At 47.1% G+C, this 18,215-nt stretch overlaps 1 protein-coding gene across 3 annotated transcripts; it reads right to left on the bottom strand.

Annotated features, from left to right (window-relative positions):
- Positions 1-325: 325 nt before the first annotated feature.
- LOC144938615 (gametocyte-specific factor 1-like) lies at positions 326-18,208 on the bottom strand. 3 transcript variants are annotated; one of them, XM_078866601.1, is made up of 9 exons: positions 18,119-18,208; positions 12,121-12,320; positions 10,357-10,492; positions 8,743-8,832; positions 8,571-8,643; positions 7,857-7,934; positions 6,495-6,570; positions 5,483-5,566; positions 752-836 (listed from the first exon to the last, which is right to left on the bottom strand). In XM_078866601.1, exons 2-8 carry the CDS (start codon positions 12,259-12,261, stop codon positions 5,510-5,512), a joined length of 651 nt encoding a protein of 216 aa, XP_078722727.1. In that variant the 5' UTR covers positions 12,262-12,320; positions 18,119-18,208; the 3' UTR covers positions 752-836; positions 5,483-5,509. The 3 variants fall into 3 exon arrangements, with proteins under 3 accessions (XP_078722726.1, XP_078722727.1, XP_078722729.1); XM_078866600.1 differs by lacking the exon at positions 8,571-8,643 and having other exon boundaries at positions 326-836; XM_078866603.1 differs by lacking the exon at positions 8,743-8,832.
- Between the last annotated feature and the right edge of the window lie 7 nt (positions 18,209-18,215).

The raw sequence follows: 18,215 nt of genomic DNA, 5'->3' as shown, positions 1-18,215 counted from the left end.
CATCCAAAGACGTGAATGAACACGCTGGCAGTGGCACTAACGTGTTGCTTTGCTCGTGCTCGAGGAGGCTGTCACATGGCTCACATAACACGGCCATACATTTATTTATATTGCCTATTTGGTGCTCTGTGTAAAAGGTCACGTGCAAAAGCAATCGCTAAATAAAAAATGACCCCAAGTCCAGTCACGTTTCGAAATCTTTTAGGATATGTCAGGAGGTACCTGGGTGGCTTAGGGGCCGTCCATAAATTACGTCACGCACCTGGGGGGAGGGGGGGGGGGGTCAGACATTTGTGACGATGTGTGACGGGGGGGGGGGGTCAAAAATCGTCCAAAATCGCGTGACGTCATTTATGGACGGCGGCTCCTTAGTGGGCCAACACTGTCAGAAACACCGCCAGTCGACCCTATCCTGAGCACGTCGGCACACTGAACACAGTCCAAGACCGTGGTTGCATGTCATCAAATTGTGGTTGACATGCACTGTGAAGGGTAAAACCGGAGGAACCCGGATAAAAATACACGCAACCACAGCAGGGAAAGGATCACGCGAACTCCAAATGTACAGGCGTCAAGGGTAGGGATCGAACCCACAAACTTCTGCGTAGCAGGCGAGGGAGACATCTCGCCATCATGGCACCACCAAAGGAGTTTTTTTAGAATCGGTGAGCACACCAGCTTCTGAATGGCCAAGTACAGAACAAAAGCAATAAAGTCCCACTCTGCCTTAAAGGTCCAGGTGAATGTGGAGTGGCGGTCCGGAGAAGTGTTTCTGCTGGGGTCACAGCATCTGGAGGATAGGCCGACCGTTGATCACCGTGGATGCTGACAAGGCCCTGCAAAAAATAAAAGTATGAATTTATTGTTTTTGTTGCAGTGAAATGTTGTAATACACATCCAGGTGAAATGCAACGAGTTATGCTGAAACATTTGGCAGATAAAAAAAAAAAACTTATTCTTAAAAAGTTGTGATTTTTATGTAAAAAAACATCTTGTTTCAAGTCTTTAAAATCTATACAAGAGCAGTCACAGTACTGGAAATAACTGTTAGTCTCAACTTGGTTGCATGCAACTAAATTGATAATTATATGTGGACGTCTCTGCAACCAGTTGTATGCGGTTGTGCAACCGATTGCTTACAGTCGAATAAAAACTGTCACGCATCGATGTGCTCGCTAATATGCATCGATGTATTTCACCACTCGTTGCACTTTCGCGAACCAGTTAAATTTGCTCGCTGCGCAACCACTCGCCCTGACGTGGACAAAGCAGTTGGGGGGAGCAATGGTTGAGTTGTGGTTTCGAGAACGATGTGGTTGCGCCAGTTGCTAAGGTGTTGAGTCAGCTTCTCACCTGTTACATGAGCAATAACCACCTCAGAAAAGTGCTAAAATAAAAGTTACGTCATAAGTTTTAAAGATGTGATTTTTAAAAGTTAAATAAATTAGACGAGTAATTTTTTTGGTGAATGTTTTTTTGCGTGCAGAAAATTCGTAAACCATGTGAGAACCTGGGCATCTGGATTTAAATTCGGGATCTCTGATGCTAGCTCAGTGCCCAGACATGTTTAATGCATGTTAGTAGTGTGCCATCGTAACCAAAGTATAGACAAACATTACTTAAGTGTATCTGTTGTGAGGCCAACGCATTTCTAATGAGCTTTTGCTCATCAAAATGTATCCTGTAGTTTAAATGCTGTAGGATTGGCTGCAGAAAATGTTAAATCTCAGGAAAAATAAATGGTATCAACATCAGCCACGCCTCCCCAAGCTGTTGCCATCTCTCAAGGTCTCATGATGCCAACAATCTAGCTCCAACGCACAAGCCGACTCATCACTCCATGTCCGAAATGGACATCCTCTAAGGGCATGATAATTGTTTTTTTACCCTTTTATCTGGCAACAAAACTGACACCTTTTTTTTTTACAAGGATTCATGTTTGCATAAACCACAATACCTGCAGTTGTAATGCAAACAAAAAACATAACTCTGATAATGTATGCACTGTCCTTGAAGTTGATTGGTCCACACCCGAGACAGCTTTCCTTAGAGCCTAGTCTCACATGGTGTTGGACCAGATGACGCCAAAAGGCGCACAACTCAAAGACAATGCACCATCAGAGTATGAGAGCTCAGGGTAAGCATTTACACCATTGGAACCTCATTTGCCAGAAGAAAAAAATATGATAAGGACAGTGCATACATTATCAGAGTTATGTTTTTTGTTTGCATTACGACTGCAGGTATTGTGGTCTATGCAAACATGACTCCTTGTAAAAAAAAGGTGTCAGTTTTGTTGCCAGATAAAATGGTAAAAAAACAATTATCATATTTTTTCTTCTGGCAAATGAGGTTCCAATGGTGTAAATCTCTCAGGGCATGTTCCAATCCACGCCATCTCGCTCAATCTCTCTAGCCTTGACCACAGCCATCACCCCCTCTTCTAACGACATGTCCTGCCCAAGCCCACTTAACTTTCCAAGTGAAAATATTTCAAAAAAATGTGCACTCGCTCTCTGATCCACGTGTTCCTCTTTCTGTCCCAGTGCAATTCTCCATGCTTCTTTGTTCACTCCCCGTGCCACAGAGTCGCTCTGCCACAGCGGGGAGTGGAAATTATATTTCGATTTAAAGCTTTCGCGACTGAAGGGATTCATCTTTTTGGTTCTTTCGGTAAAGTCACGTAAAAGGGAAATAATAAAACGATAAAAAGAAAACATAATAAAATACAATTCTCACGATGTTTTGGCCACAACGCAAGCAGCCGTCCTCAGGTGAAGAACAGGTCTGTCGGAAAGACAGCGTCTGAATGAATCACCTGAGGACGGCTGCTTGAGTTGTGGCGGAAACGTCGTGAGAATTGTATTTTATTATGTTTTATTATTATTTTATTATTTCCCTTCTACGTGACTTTACCGAAAGAACCAAGAAGAAAAAGTGGAAATTATGTTGAATCTTTCTTTTCTCAACGGGATAATAAAACCTACACACGGGCGGAGGGCAAGCGCTCGCTTATTTATCGCAGGGCAGGTTGTAAATGGCGCTGCAGCAGCATCATCGGCGCACACAATGGGCCATTCTTAGTCGGAGGGCACGAGATAGTAGTGTCCACACGTAGGGAAAACCAAAGCAGGCTTCTATAATATTCTCATTGTGGTATTATCAGCATAGTGTAATCTTCAGGAACTATTTTTTATCATGGATAAAACTATAAGCAGACATTGTTTGTCCCTCTTCCAAACATTTGTCTCTCTACATTAAAAACAAATTACATCTATTTTACACATCCTCTTGCCCACGCAAGGTTATTCCGTGTTTTATGTTCGGTATTATAATTTTGCGTCGCAAATACTGAATAAATCCTTGCTTTTGAACACGAGAAGTCAGCAACTCGAACTCTGCTGATAAGACACGTGAATGTCAAAGCAAGACCAGAGCTTGCTTATACGAAACCAACGCCGCTGAAAAGCACGCTCTCCCAGAAGGGTGTGCGGCCGATGTGATGTATTTATTTTGTTCGTAAAGGGTGGCCACCCGGATTTGTACCCTGGCCCCATGGGTGCCAGCCGAGTGCCCCTTTCAGTGATGCCATAAACCCTCAAAGCCACCCCCAGAGCCACTTTAGGCAAAGTCACGTGTACCTTACAGCGTCAGCCAAATCTCAATGTGACCACTGCTTGGAGAGTCAATAAACCATCCGAGGCTCACCCCGATAGCCCTCACCGTGGTTCAAAGGCTGTCGTGTCGTATTACACGGTGAACCAAGGAAAAGCAAACACTGTAAAACTTTCCGGGGTGGTGGGGGCGGTGGGGAAAACCCAAAGATGTGGTGCTAAAGTGCTCAATGGGCAGCGACCACAAATAGTACGCTCTGCAGGGACACAGCGGTTTGGGTAGAGGAAGATACTTGAGACAGGTTATTTTAACATATCCAGGACGAGTTAGTAGAGCTTGCATCTTGTCAACCGCATTTCACCGCCGATAAGATCCTTAAGTTCTGCAAAACAGCACCTGCCAGCACCGCAGAGCCCCAACCATCTGCACTGACCCTACGCGGTTGTCCGGTAATGATATGGTCTGACCCCCCCCCCCCCCCCAATGACTCAATTATCGGCGAATTGCAAAGCACGTGGAGAGACATTTTTTTTAGTTTAACACGTAGCAGGCTTTCGCGACTAATATTATTCATAATAAACGTTTTTGGGTTTAGATCGCGTTATTTATAAATGTGTCTCAACCCTCCACCACCCGACACGCCAATCAGTAAAAAAGTGTCACGTTGACAAAAAACATATCTTCTTGGTTCTTTCGGTAAAGTCACGTAGAAGGGAAATACTAAAATAATAAAAATAAAACAGACAGACCTGTACTTCACCTGAGGATGGCTGCTTGTGTTGTGGCCGAAACGTCGTGATAATTATTTTATAATGTTTTATTTTTATTATCTTATTATTTCCCTTCTACGTGACTTTACCGAAATAACCAAGAAGATGAATCCCTGCAGTCACGAAAGCTTCAATTCGAAAAAACAAATAGTTCACTACTTTAGCCCACCGGTGTGTTGAAGAGTGAATCCACAACATTTACAATTTTTGAGTAGTACGACGTTTCGCTGGTAATTACATCATCCAGCATCGTCGGGCAATTTGCCAGAATAGTGAAGCCCTCCACCTGCTCCCGGTCTTGAGTAGTGCAGCAGCAGGGTGACGTCATCATTTAACCCAATCAGGTGCAGAGATCAGAGGCGGAGAGGGGGGGGGTATTGTAATGATATAATAGATTAGTAATAAGTTAATTGTTATGATTAGTAATCAGTTGTAGATTAGTAATTAGTTGTAATGTGTATCATTTAATAACTGAACCCAATCACTATACCCAATCTGGTTATTGTAATTATATACTATATAGTAAACCATTAATTAGTATGTGTTCCCCCTATAAGGAATTGTAATATGTATTATTTAATAATACACTTCCAGGCCGCACTAAGCCTGTAGCTGTCAGAGCGATTAAAGTTATTTGTATTGCTCCCAATTTCAATGGATTATCTAATTAGTCTTGGCCATTAATCAATAATTATACACAACACTTCAACGTTTTCAAAATCAATTGTGTGGCCTTGTTGGCAAGCATGTTCTGCCACTGCCGAATGTTGTGTTTGAGATAATTTTATATTTCTTTGGTGTTCTTTTAGTCTTACGCCGATGTTACGTCCCGTCTGTCCAATGTTGCAAAGAGTCATTAACATATCCAAACCAAAAAGATGGTTTTACTGTACTTGTTTCAAACTTTTCCATGTACAGATTTGCTTTGGCAGGAGACAAAGGAGAGCCCATTACTGCTCCTTCCTTTTGTTTAAATAAATCACCTTCACACTTTAGTGACAATTCAACGTGGATCATTTCAAGCTTTGTTTGTCATTCTACCCATGCCTTCTCATGATGTGGACACAAAAGCACTGCGGGCGGGTGTCGAACTTAACCATTTTCCTTCGGATCCCTTGTGAGTCTTATTGCCAAGCGGCGCCTCCTCGAGACGTGCAGCTTGCACTTGCCCATGCGTTGCCCTGCGAGGGAGGGGGGGGGGTAGCGATGGGGAGAATCATAAACGGCCCTCCTAACCAGCAACTTGCCCCTTGTAGTCGTCACCCACTGACCCCTGAATTATCGCAGTCAAATTATTGCAGAGTTGAATTACACTGGTCACCACACTTTTTCTGGCATAAGGTATTCCAACGGTTTTAAGGTAATTTTGTGGTGCTGATTCCAAATCTGGCATCAGTTTTTGTCTATCACATCAGGTTTTTGAGATATCAAATATTGCATTTTCAATAAAAACTGCAGAAGAAAAATATTAAATAAATGTGGATATCTACATAAAATGATATTGTAAACACACCATCCTAAAAATACAGCACCATATTTTAACACTAAAGCAGTCACTGACTCGCAACAACTTGCAATCATAAGTGACAGAGTTAATTTCGGGTAAAATCAATGAAAATGGGGTATGCCGATAGCATAAAAATGAGATGTGAGAGCGCAAATCTGAGATCATATTTGGAATCAGCACCCTGAAATTAGTCTAAAACAGCTGCAAAAGTCCAGGCCAGAATTTTTTTTTGTCGACCAGTGTTATTGCTATTGGTGGGTGGGGCGCCCTGGGGAAATTTGTCCCCTTCACCGCCGCCCCCACTACGGCAATGATGAAATACTTTACCCGGCACTTTCAGCGAAATATTACCGCCGCCGTCATTGTTTATAGCCCCGAGCGCGTTTAGCATTTAAACGTTAGCTACCGCGGTGACCAGGTTCTTAAAACCATCCAGAACATGAATACAACCATTTCCACAACCATCGTTTTCCGATTGCCGGAACGGATCGAAAAGCGGGGGGAGGTGGATTCGAACCATTAGATCGGTATCTTGGCCACTCCACTAAAAGCTCCGTGATGTTGTCAAAAGCAGCCGAGCGCATGAAGTTGCTGGTACTCACAGTCTTGTGCTTGGAGCCCGTGGGATCAGTCGTGGAGGCGAGCTGCCTGCCACTGGGTCCAGCGGCAGAGTTGTTCCTGCAAAAACAAAAACACCGGACGTGTCTATGTACGTGTCTTAGGGGCCCCGTCCATAAATGACGTCACGCGATTTTGGACGGTTTTTGACCCCCCCCCCCCCGCTCGTCACAAAAAGTCAGACCTCCCCCTCAAATATAACGTCACAAAGCTCTGCCCCCCCCCCCAAAAAAAAAAAACATGCTTCAAATCACTTTAAACTATTGTCATTGTAGTGCGTATTTAATGTGGCGCTGCGCTCGATGTTGTAGGAGAAAACATTTATTAAAAAGTCTATTTAATTAAGTAGAACGTGTTGTCTATATTTATTTAAAGTTGCGCATTTTGATGTGACGTCACATTTCTCAACCCCCCCCCTCGATTTAAAGCTTTCGTGACTGCAGGGATTCATCTTCTTGGTTCTTTCGGTAAAGTCACGTAGAATGGAAATAATAAAATAATAAAAATAAAACATAATAAAATAATTCTCACGACGTTTCGGCCACAACGCAAGCAGCCGTCCTCAGACTGTCTTCTCGACAGACCTGTTCTTCACCTGAGGACGGCTGCTTGCGTTGTGGCCGAAACGTCATGATAATTATTTTATTATGTTGTATTTTTATTATTTAATTATTTCCATTCTACGTGACTTTACCGAAAGAACCAAGAAGATGACCCCCCCTCGTCACAAATGTCTGACCCCCCCCTCCTTCCTAGGTGCGTGACCTCATTTATGGACGGCCCCTTGCTCTCGTTGGCACACCAATATTGACCGATTGCAAGAAGGTATTCCCACCTATACAAACTCGAGAAACCAATAGACACTAATTAGAGCAACACGGCGTTTTCTCGGTAGCCCACTCTGTGAGAACAGCGCGAATGCCCAATGTGCTTACGATTTGACAAAGTACAAGGCCGAGCAATATACGGAGAATATTTGTCCAACAAACTCTCCCCCTTTCCAATACGAGTTCTTGGAGATGGTCATGGGACTTGACCTGGATAACGGGCGACAAGCCATTTCTCGCGTGGCCAGCGAGTGAGGTTTACCGTTCCTCGCCACTAGAGGGCAACAATGAACCATTCGCTAAACCTCAATTGCTCATTTGAACTGGAAAAGACAGACTTTTTTTTCGGTGCATGCAGGTAGGAGGATGGGCACGGCGGACAGGTCTGGCAAAGGGGGCACATGAAAAAGCTCGCGGGTTTAGGAACAACTGCCGGCCAGCGTATGGTGGTCCTAACCGGGGGACAATTGGCCACGTGGACCCAAGCGGGAGTGTGGGGCGTGGGATGAGGAGGCTTACCCTCTCCGGGCCCCGTGGCCACGCGACGAGGACAGCAGATAATCGGGCACGGCGAAGACGGGCATGTCTGGTGGCGGTCTGGACAGAAGGGAAATCGAAAGAGTTCAAGCGTCACGCCTTCACCGTGGTTAAGTTGCGCCCATGAACTTCGCTCGTCGATTCCCCCCCAGCCGTGTCGAGGACTCATCGCAAAGTACTTGGAGATGTACACGTGCAGATAAAATAAATTCAGATTTTTTTTTTTGCTTTCAAAAAATTTTCAGTTTTTAAAAAGTGACAGCATTTCAAACAAACTGTTTTAGTTTTGGGTAGATCGCGTAAATATAAAATGTCGTTAAACTTGCCACTACCCGACACAGCCAATTAGTAAGATTCGTCACGTGAACAAAACATGCCAGTTAGTTCTTGACTTAAAACTTTCACGACAGTAGTAATTCATATTCTTTGGATCTTTCGGTAAAGTCATGTAGACCCAAAGAATTTGCCAGTTAGTTTTGAGTACAGCGCACCGGTGCATTGGAGAGTAAACCCACAACAGTTACAATTTGTGTGCGTCGTTTCGCCGGTAATTACAACCAGCCTCATCAGGCGTTGAAAACGGCATCTTCGTGCCACAAGAATAGCGCGCGTGCGAAATGTACTCAACGACTTGACGTTTTACAACGGTTTGTGTGCATTCTTATATAGATGTTTTTTTTTTTACGTGCAGGGCACCTTGTGGTTTTACTGCGGGGCATGGCAGATATTCCCCAGATGTACGGCTGCTGCTCACCATCTTGTTCCATCTCTGCAACAAAGAATCGAATGCAACCGCTCTTCACAAAACAAATCACGAAATTGATGGTAGTGTCATCGATTCAGTGATGATATGTATTCCTCATTTCACCTGCGTCCCAATCCTCCTGGCATGGCTGTACCTCCCCGCTGCTCTGCGGCACCGACGAATGACCGTCGCCTCTCTCCGCACGCACCGCCCCTGTGAGACACGGTGCTGAGATGTTAACTCCCTCGACTGGTATGCAGGAGGTCGTGGGTTCGATCCAGACCCTGATGCCTATATATTTGGAGTTTGCATGTTTTCCCTGTGGTCTTGTGGATTTTTCTCCGACTCCTCCGGTTTTCCCTCCACATTTAGAATCAACGTGCATTTAGAGTATTTGATTGCTATAAATGGCCACATAAGCCACTTCGTTGAGCCATCATTTGTGGCCAGTCACATCTGAAAAAGAGCTAATAGATCAGTGGGCCTTACCTGGTAAAATAAAATATATAGTTTCGAACTCTAGGGTTCAAATCCACCTGTAATTACAATGGGCCCTCTCGTGTAACTAGGTAATTCCTCTGATCAAGTCACTCAAGATGAATAATCTTGGCTCATTACCGTTTGATGAACACCTCACGATTTGTCCTGACACCATTGACCTAAAGGTGGCTTATTGGTAGCACCTGCTTGGTGCAGAAAATTCTCACATTACCTTTCTGGAAGCAATTTTGTATTTAAAATCTGAAATGTGCACGACGGCAAGTTCACCAGAGATAAACGGCGCCGCGTAAGAAGGGCATCTGCCAAGGCCGTAGCCATGGAGTCAACATTGGGGGGGACCAAATCTTCCAGGGGGTGTGGAGGTCCCCCCCCCCAGAAAAAAAAAATCAAAGTTTGAAAACGAATTTCCTGCCTAAAATATAAGAAAAAAAAGTCACTAACACATGGGATGGACTTTTTTTTTTTTACAATAATGTCTAATAGTGTATTGTATTACATTGCTCAGTTTTTTTCTTTTTTACCTTTTCTTGTTTTATTGTATGTAATGGCAGAGATTAGGGATTAATAAAGTACAACCATAACCACAATCATATAAACAGAAATACATTTTATAGCAATATATCGGGGGGGAACATTTTGAGCATATTTGGTCTTAGCACCTGCAGTACGTTTGATCGGGAACACCATTTTGTAAAGGGGGGGGAAAAAAACAACAACTAAAAACTGAACGTGACGCGAAACATCTCCAGCGTATCTAAGTGGTAGAAAGCGTTGTTTGTAAAACCGACAGAGATACAAGCTGGACGAACCAGGCGGTGCGTTGATGAAGCTTTCTGCCCGTGGCGGATACTACCCATGGTCTCAGATTGGTGGCATTATCCCCACCCACCAACCAGGTGGTATTGGTCAACTCACTCGAATCGGGGGGGGCGGCTAGGGGCTAAATAGCAGGAAATGTGAAAAGGTGCACCCCACACCTCGTGTGCCAAATGATAGGACCCTCGGCAGCAGTTCTGCGAAGTCGTCTGGATCTCCGACACAAGGTGATGGCGCAGAGTTTCCCTATCGGAATGCCTTCGCCTTGTGGCACGTCGCTGGACATCAAAAACAACAACGCATCGCAGCGATAACCGCAGCGCATAACGACGGAACTCTTGACGAGGCGATTACCGAGACCGTGCGCGCGTGTGCGCTGCGCCGCGCCGGCTTGCGAACGTGCGAGGCGGCATCACTGACCTTGCGTCACCTCGGTCTGGCCAACCGTCCGCCGGTCGGGGCACTGTGCCAGATGCTCGGCCATGTTACTCTTCAGTATCCGGTGGCGTGCGTTGAATGGACACGTGCGCATGTTCTGCGCCACCTTCTTGTTCGTCTGAAGGGGGGGGGGGGTGGGGGGAGGGGCGTCGCACTCTCGGTGATTTACACGTACGTTTATTCACCCAAGAAGAAAGTCGTTAACAGAGTTTCAAACTTTTTCAGGAAGAGTCCTGCTATGTTGTGCAATTTTGGGGGGGGTGGAATTTTTTTTGTTACCTTAAATTTGGACAGTGACGGTGCAGTACATTGTCTACATTTTCCTTTTCCGAATCATGTGATGGGATCCTTCGCCCCCCCCCCCTCCCACTGTAAAGTGGTCGATGCATATTTTTAAATCCTTTATATTAAGTTCGCTTGCTTGCTTGCGTGCTTGCTTAGGACCGTGCAAATCTTTCGGTCGTTTTTTAACCCACTTCCCGTGATCCAATCGAGCTGACATTTTGCACACACACTCGTTGTGCGTGACAATGCATTTTCGTGAAAAAAAAATTCCTAAATTTTACACTGTTTAGGGAATTTTTTTTAAAATATTTAATTACCAATTGTTTAATGCTGCCAGACAATCATCTGACCCATAGGTGGCAGCCATCTCAAGCCAGAGGACGAGAGGACTCTAGCCGCCACGCATATAAAGGATTTATAGTGAAAAACTTTGTTTTTACGGGTTAATTTTTTCATGGTTCATATACCCTTGGCATCAACCAGGGCAGCTGTGGGACCTGAACTCGTGCATCTCTGCAACAACGAGCAAACGTGCTACGACTCAGCCGTGCGATTTGACTCCTACATATATTAGTTCGTGAGATCATGCCTCATTTGAAAAACACAAATTTTTGGTTTATCTTCTTGGTTCTTTCGGTAAAGTCACGTAGAAGGGAAATCATAAAATAATAAAAATAAAAATGTTTTGTTTTATTACTTTATTATTTCCCTTCTACGTGACTTTACCGAAAGAACCAAGAAAATGAATCCCTGCAGTCACGAAAGCTTTAAATCGAAATGTTTGGTTTCAAATCGGCTTTTATCGTGGGGCGGTGGCATTACTCATCGAGATCACACACAGCAGCAACAAGCGTGGCCCCCCGAGACTGGCAGACTAATGCCCGATTGCAGGCCAAGTTCCCAAGTCGCCTTGTGCCGTGCGCAGGGACAGGTGCCACTGGGGGATGCGCTCTTTCAAATGTGTTGAGATGCAAGTCACTTATCGCGCGTCAAGCGTTCCGAGACACCCCGGTGTGAAGCGTGCTACATCAAAAACAAATCAAGATTATTTACCAAGGCCGACATGGCACACCGAGTGGTGGCTAGGCCCAGGACCGCACACGCAACCGCCTTAGTTTCCCCAATGCCGACGTTTACGCACCACATCCATGTGCTCGTTTGAGGCCGAGTCGACCTAAGGGAGGCCCAGAACCGGTACAGATATCACCGCCGATGTTAATCGTGGCCGGTAATCAAACTGGGGTTACCGCGTTCGTATAGCGGCACACTAACCAAGGGGGTTATTTCACCATACCGCACCACACTGGTTAAGCGTGGGTTCAGGACCTCAGAGCCGGCTCAGATATAATTCGGTGCCACCATCACCATCATCACCATCACCATCATCACGACGCTCATCACCATCATCACGACGCTCATCACCATCATCACGACGCTCTACCTCTCGCTGGGTGTCCTTACCAGGCTACACTTGGCCACGTGATACGTGTAGCGCTTCGCGCATATGATGTGGCTGGGGTCGTAGGGACACCGAAAGAGCGCGTCAGGGTCCATATCCGTCATGCTTGGCAGGGGGCGTGTCTCTCCCAGGTCCCGCGACATGGTGACAGCCTCCAAGGATGGCGAACGCGTGCCTGCACTGCACAACTCAGAGGGACCGTCTTCAGCACACACACACACGACAAACAATGAGGATTTGCATTTGTCACCCGATTTGCAGGCACAGTGGTAACCTTTGTGCCTCTTGGCAAAAAGGGGCTTGGGGGTTCAACGCCGGGTTTTGCGGCATCGACCCAGAATTAATCGAGAACCTGGAAACAAAAGGACGGATGTAGCTTGCAAACTTTGCCTCCATCATCATTGACACCGAGGGATAATCCCAGAAGTGTGGTATCCCCACTCCAAATTCGTTGCCATCCTAAAAGCCACGAAGACCAGCCAACAATCTCGCAAGCTACTGCCCCATTGCCCTTCTGAAAGCGCTTAAAAATCACGCTGGCCATTCTGGGAAACGGCAGCAAATAGCCCTGCAGCGGGGCACCAACCCACTCTACAGATGGGACGGAATCGTGGGACGCGTGGGGCAAAGAACCGACTGACTCAGCAGCAAAGGTCCCGGAGATAGACCTCTCCCCGAAGAACGCGGACGGCACTCAAACCGAACCGGCGCAACAACAAGAGCACACGGGGGCAATACGGCCACCAGCTTCACGAGCGGAAGGTGAGGGATGTGAGTCATGTGACCCCAAGTGCGGGCGTGGCCGTGAGTCCCAGACGACGACACATATCCCATCAAGCTGCCCACCGAGATCTTTTGTGGGAGGCACTTCATTTCGTCACTTTGCATCTCAGGATGCCATCGAGCAGCTCGCCAAACTAGACGCACCCCAAGGGAAGTAATAAAATAAATATAAAACTAATATTTTATTATTTCCCTTCTACGTGACTTTACCGAAAGAACCAAGAATATGAATCCCTGCAGTCGCGAAAGCTTTAAATCAAAAATTAGACGCACCCCATTGTAAGCTTTTCCCCGTCATGCACAACATGAGACGTATGGCTTAGAAGTGTAAATAAGAATGGGTAAACTATGACACTGTGATTGGCATACAAAGTTTGCACTTGCAAAGATGTGGAGCCTTTTGCTTAAAATGTGGCCCGTGTTCTAAACTGCACTCATTCCCCATACCATGTAAACACAACATGTGAGCACCCATTGAGCAGCAGCAATACAAAGAGCCAAAGATCCCCCGTATAGCCTTAACAGACTGTTGGGGCAAGTGCTGTTAGCGAGCACTTGTGAGGGTCGCTGGCCCCCGAGATCCCTCCCTCGGTACCCCTAACGGGCGGGTTAACCTCATTACTCGCCCCCTCGCTGCTAGGCGAACCGCTGCTGGGTTCTTCACCCATGGGGTGAGAGCCGTCGCTCGATGATTCCCCTCCCCCGCGGGTCCGCGTAGTAGACATGGTTAATTACGTGCGCGCACACCCACACACAGCTCTGCGCGGCACTCACTCAACCCTGACCACTCATGTTAGGATCGCGCACCTGTATTATACAGGTCGTGAACGTGCGCGCACACACGCACATACAGCTCCACACGCGATACCCACTCTTGCGCCGCTCTGCGCCGCGCTCGCCGCTCACGTTATGATCGCGCACCTGGGGTACGCTGATTACGCACGCCGCGAGCTTACGCATACACAGTACCACACGCGTTCACACTTATAACACGAGATCACACGAGGCCACGATCAGCTATTAATGATTTATTGTCTGCTACCTGGGACTGGTGTTAAATCAGTGAGTCGACGAGGCTGGCGTACGCTGATACCTCTATACCTATTCCCGATGTATCTGCTATGATTTTAATTCACCTTCTTACTCACTTGTTAAGTGTCCACGGCGGTCCGCTGATCCTTGTGCTAACAGCGTACCTCGGTGCGTCGCACGGACGTCCGGGTCGCTGGCTGGAGCTGCGTCTGGTCGCCTGGCGCTGGAGTAAGAGAGAGCGATTTCCCCTTTGCGCTCCCCATTTATCCTGATTCCCGGACTCGGGCCCCTACCCCCTTCCCACGCACCGTGCGCCTTCGCTATGCTAATTAATCCTCTGTCCGCGCGGCATTAACTCCAAACAATGGCACGCGCCCCCCTCGCCCGGGCCAGGCGGCTCCGCGGCGCCTTTGTTCCGCTAATCAATGAGCGACCTGCACGGCGCAAATTCCAATCAATCCCTTTCTCACGCACCGTGCGCCTTCGCTATTATTGCAGTTCAGATGCGCTGCGTGTTTTCTAATGATGCTCCTCCATCACAATGCTTATTCCCTCTGCCTGCCCCGTCGATACTTGCGCGTGTGGGGGGAAATGCGCCTCAACCGCGGTGGCCGAATGCCCCACGCCGCGGCCACACCATATCAAGGCCGGTCGCAGCGCCGCGGCGCAACGTAGCACGGGGGAGGCCGTCCAATTCCCTGATCGCCGGAAACCGTGAGAGTTAATCCCGATAAGGGTTTCTCGGATAAAAACCGGTCGATCAGGTGACCTTCCCTTCCAGCTCTATGGGGGGGGGGGGGGAATGCGTGCGGGTGTGTTCATGTGAGGTGAGGTGAGGGGGACGCGGGGTCGGCTCCGTCGCTTGGTGGTGGCGAGGTCGTAGGTGGGGCGCCTGCTGAACGGCTTCGTGGCGGCGGCATGACACACTTATGAAGGTCGGAACGGTACACGAGGGGGTGGGTGGCCAGCACTACGCCCGACCGCCTTTGTCTCCCTACTGGCGATGTTTTTACGCACCACACCAGGTACTCGTTTGAAGCCGAGTCTACCTAGGGGAAGCCCAGAACAGGTTTAGATAATCGTCACTGATGTTGGCCATGAGCGGGAATCGAACTTGGGTGGCCAGGTTCGTAGCGCTGCGCGCTACACCCGCTACGCTACAGCTCCCACCAGCAATACACAAAGATAAAAACAAAGATCCCCCGTGTAGCCTTAACAGACTGTTGGGGCAAGTTCTGTTAGCGAGCACCTATGAAGGCCGGAACGGTACATGAGGGGGTGGATGGCCAGCACCACGCCCGACCGCCTTTGTCTCCCTAGCGGCGATGTTTACACACCGCAACAGGTACTCATTTGAGGCTGAGTCGACCTAGGGGAAGCCCAGAACAGGTTTAGATAATCGTCACTGGTGTTGGCCGTGAACGGGAATCGAACCCGGGTCGCTAGGTTCATAGCGCAGCGCGCTAACCGCTACACTACCGCTCCCCAGCAATACACAGACACACAGTAACACACACACAGTGACACACACACACACGGGTGCGGTGACAAAATGCGAGATCAGAATCGCAGTCTTCCGATGCAAACAAAGGGAATGATCTGAGCACTGCCAGTCGATGGTTTGAGTCAGGCCTTGCATCCATCCTCCCTCGCCCCATGGACCACACTGATTTGAAGCTGTCGTGACTGCAGGAATCACTCTTTGGTTCTTTCGGTAAAGCCACGTAGAAATAAAACAAATAATAGAGTACGACTTTTCGATTGCAACACAAGCACCCATCATCATGTAGAACTAAATTTGAGAGAGAGACAAAACACAGACACGGAGACACACAGTTAACGCATAGCCTGGTTGATTACGATCTCCAAAGATTGCTAAACTTGAAGTGTGAAATTTGAAAGAGACACAGAGAGAAAGAAATCAACTTACATCCTCCCCGTAGAGATGGTTCAAACTTGATTTGAAGCCCTCGTGACTGCTGGAATTCTTCTTTGGTTCTTTCGGTAAAGCGACGTAGAAAGAAAATAAATTCAAAAATGGAGTACGACGTTTCGATTGCAACACAAGCACCCGTCAGCAGGTAGAACTAAATCTGGGAGAGAGACAAAAACACAGACAGGGAGAGACACAGAGACCCAATGCCTCTGTGTCGATGCCTTAAATAGAGAGAGAGAGAGGGGTGGGTCTGCTGGAGCAGAGGAATTAGCATGACAAGGAATGCACCCAGAAGCGACACAGGTAAAGAAGATCGAATGGCCCTACGATAAGCCTGGTAAATTTCGTGACTGCAGGGATTCATCTTCTTGGTTCTTTCGGTAAAGTCACGTAAAGGGAAATAATATTTTATTATATTGTTTAATTTTTTTTTATTATTTTATGATTTCCCTTCTACGTGACTTTACCGAAAGAACCAAGAAGAGAGAAATAGTTTGAGAAAATAAAATTTAGCACGCGCCGAGCGCTAAGCAAAGAAGAACAGCGCTCGCCACCCAATGTTAAAACAGACGGCGAAATTATACGCGCGCCTCCCCGTTGTTTAATTTAATTCAGTTCAGTCCATTTATTTGGTACAGCCCTGTGAGTCAAATGGCTCTTGAATCGGGTGCAACAGCAACAAATAAAAAAAACATGAACAAGAAAACATCTTAAAGTGGCTACGCACAACAGCAAAATCCAGGGGGGAAACCCCCAGCAAATTCTTCTAGAATAAAATATAAAAAAATACTTTTAAAAAAATACTTTAAAAAAATAAACCACGCTTTAATGAAATGTTCCTGTCCGAGTTGGCCCCTCCCCCCTTCGCCCCTCCACCTTCGCCCCTCCCCCCTTCGCCCCTCCCCCTGCCCCCCTCCTTCCACACCCCCCGCCCCTCGGCGTGGCTCCCCAAGGCTTGCCGTGACGTCAGGGACCACGTGGTGATTTACAGGCAACGCGAGTTTTTCGTGGACAATTAGCGCCGTGAAAAAGATTGTTTAAAAAGATATCTTTTTAATTTTATTGATAGAATATAGTATTGTCATCAGTATGACGTACCTCTACGAAGTTAGCAGTCGATACGACATTAGGAAGACGGTTGAAATTGAGTTACAAGATTTTAAGGTACGATAACACAGAGCAAGTTAAATAAAAGCGTGTAAAACGTTTTAAAATATATCTTTTGGATTTATTATGATAGAATATCGTGTTGTCATCAGTATGACGTAGGTATTTCAAGTTTGCAGTCGATAGCGCATTGGGAAGTGGATAAAAATTGAGTTACAAGATTTCCTTTTTGAGGATACAACAGACGGAGTTAGTTAAATAAAAAGCGTGTGAAATAAAAAAAAGCACCGCACATCAACGCTGCGTGCAAAAATCCCAGTGGGATGCAAGTAAAACAATAACAACCATAAGACAATTTTAATTAAAGCTAACTCTGTACTACAACAAACAAATATTGCTCAACCAAAAACGTTTCGAAATCACCAAAACAAAGCTATAAAAACAACGTAACAGTGATTGGAATTTCAGCTGCGACCAAGAGGGTTTCACACCAAACCATATAAACGGCCCCAGTTGCATTCAAACTGTGGGGGCCGTTGGCCCCCGGGGTCTCCCCCGCCTGCATCCCCTATTCCGTTTGCGTTACCGCACCGCCCTAATACCCGCTAGGGTTTCGCCGGCATTCGAACGCGACGCCCCCTACTCATACAGCCTCGCGCAGCGCTCCCACGCTGCGAGCGTACGTACGCACAGCATCATCAATCAAACGCCATGCTCCCCCTTTCTACACCGCTACGTACAGCTCTCGCACGCTGCGAGTGTGTGCCCGTCTACAGCCCTGTGCAGCACTCGCCTCCACGTCGAATAACCACGTTACCAATGCGCACCTGTATCAGACACGTAGCTAGCGAACGTACGTACACGCACACACACGCAGCTCCGTGCACTCCAAACGTGACACCCTCTCTTGCGCTGCTCTGCGCAGCGCTCCCACGTGGCGAACCACTGTGTACACAGCACCACACGCGTTCACACTTCTCAGCGAGATCACACGAGGCCACGATCAGCTATTAATGATTTATTCTCGGCTACCTGGGAATTATTGCTAAATCAGTATGAATCGACGAGGCTGGCCTATTCTGCTACCCCTGGACCTATTCCCTATTTATCTGCTTACGATACTATTTCACCTTCTTACTCACGGTTCGAAGTATTCAGCGTCGCGTGGGTTTTCCTCGCTGCTCGTCACGACCCGTCGCACGGACGTCCGGAGGGCAGAGCGGGGAGCCGTCTTGACCG

Source organism: Lampetra fluviatilis, chromosome 22 (assembly GCF_964198595.1).
Source record: "Lampetra fluviatilis chromosome 22, kcLamFluv1.1, whole genome shotgun sequence".
Classification (NCBI taxonomy): domain Eukaryota; kingdom Metazoa; phylum Chordata; class Hyperoartia; order Petromyzontiformes; family Petromyzontidae; genus Lampetra; species Lampetra fluviatilis.
Note: the sequence above shows the minus strand (reverse complement) of the source record. Positions and strands in the feature narration are given on the sequence as shown.

What these genes read in the sequence shown, in the direction of transcription:
- LOC144938615 (XM_078866600.1), bottom strand. Translation starts at nt 12,261, where the DNA reads ATGTCGCGGGACCTGGGAGAGACACGCCCCCTGCCAAGCATGACGGAT. An exon ending in ACGTGGCCAAGTGTAGCCTG is followed by an intron (nt 10,493 to 12,120) that starts GTAAGGACACCC and finishes CCCCCCCTTCAG; the next exon opens with ACGAACAAGAAGGTGGCGCA. An exon ending in CCAGACCGAGGTGACGCAAG is followed by an intron (nt 8,833 to 10,356) that starts GTCAGTGATGCC and finishes CGTGTCTCACAG; the next exon opens with GGGCGGTGCGTGCGGAGAGA.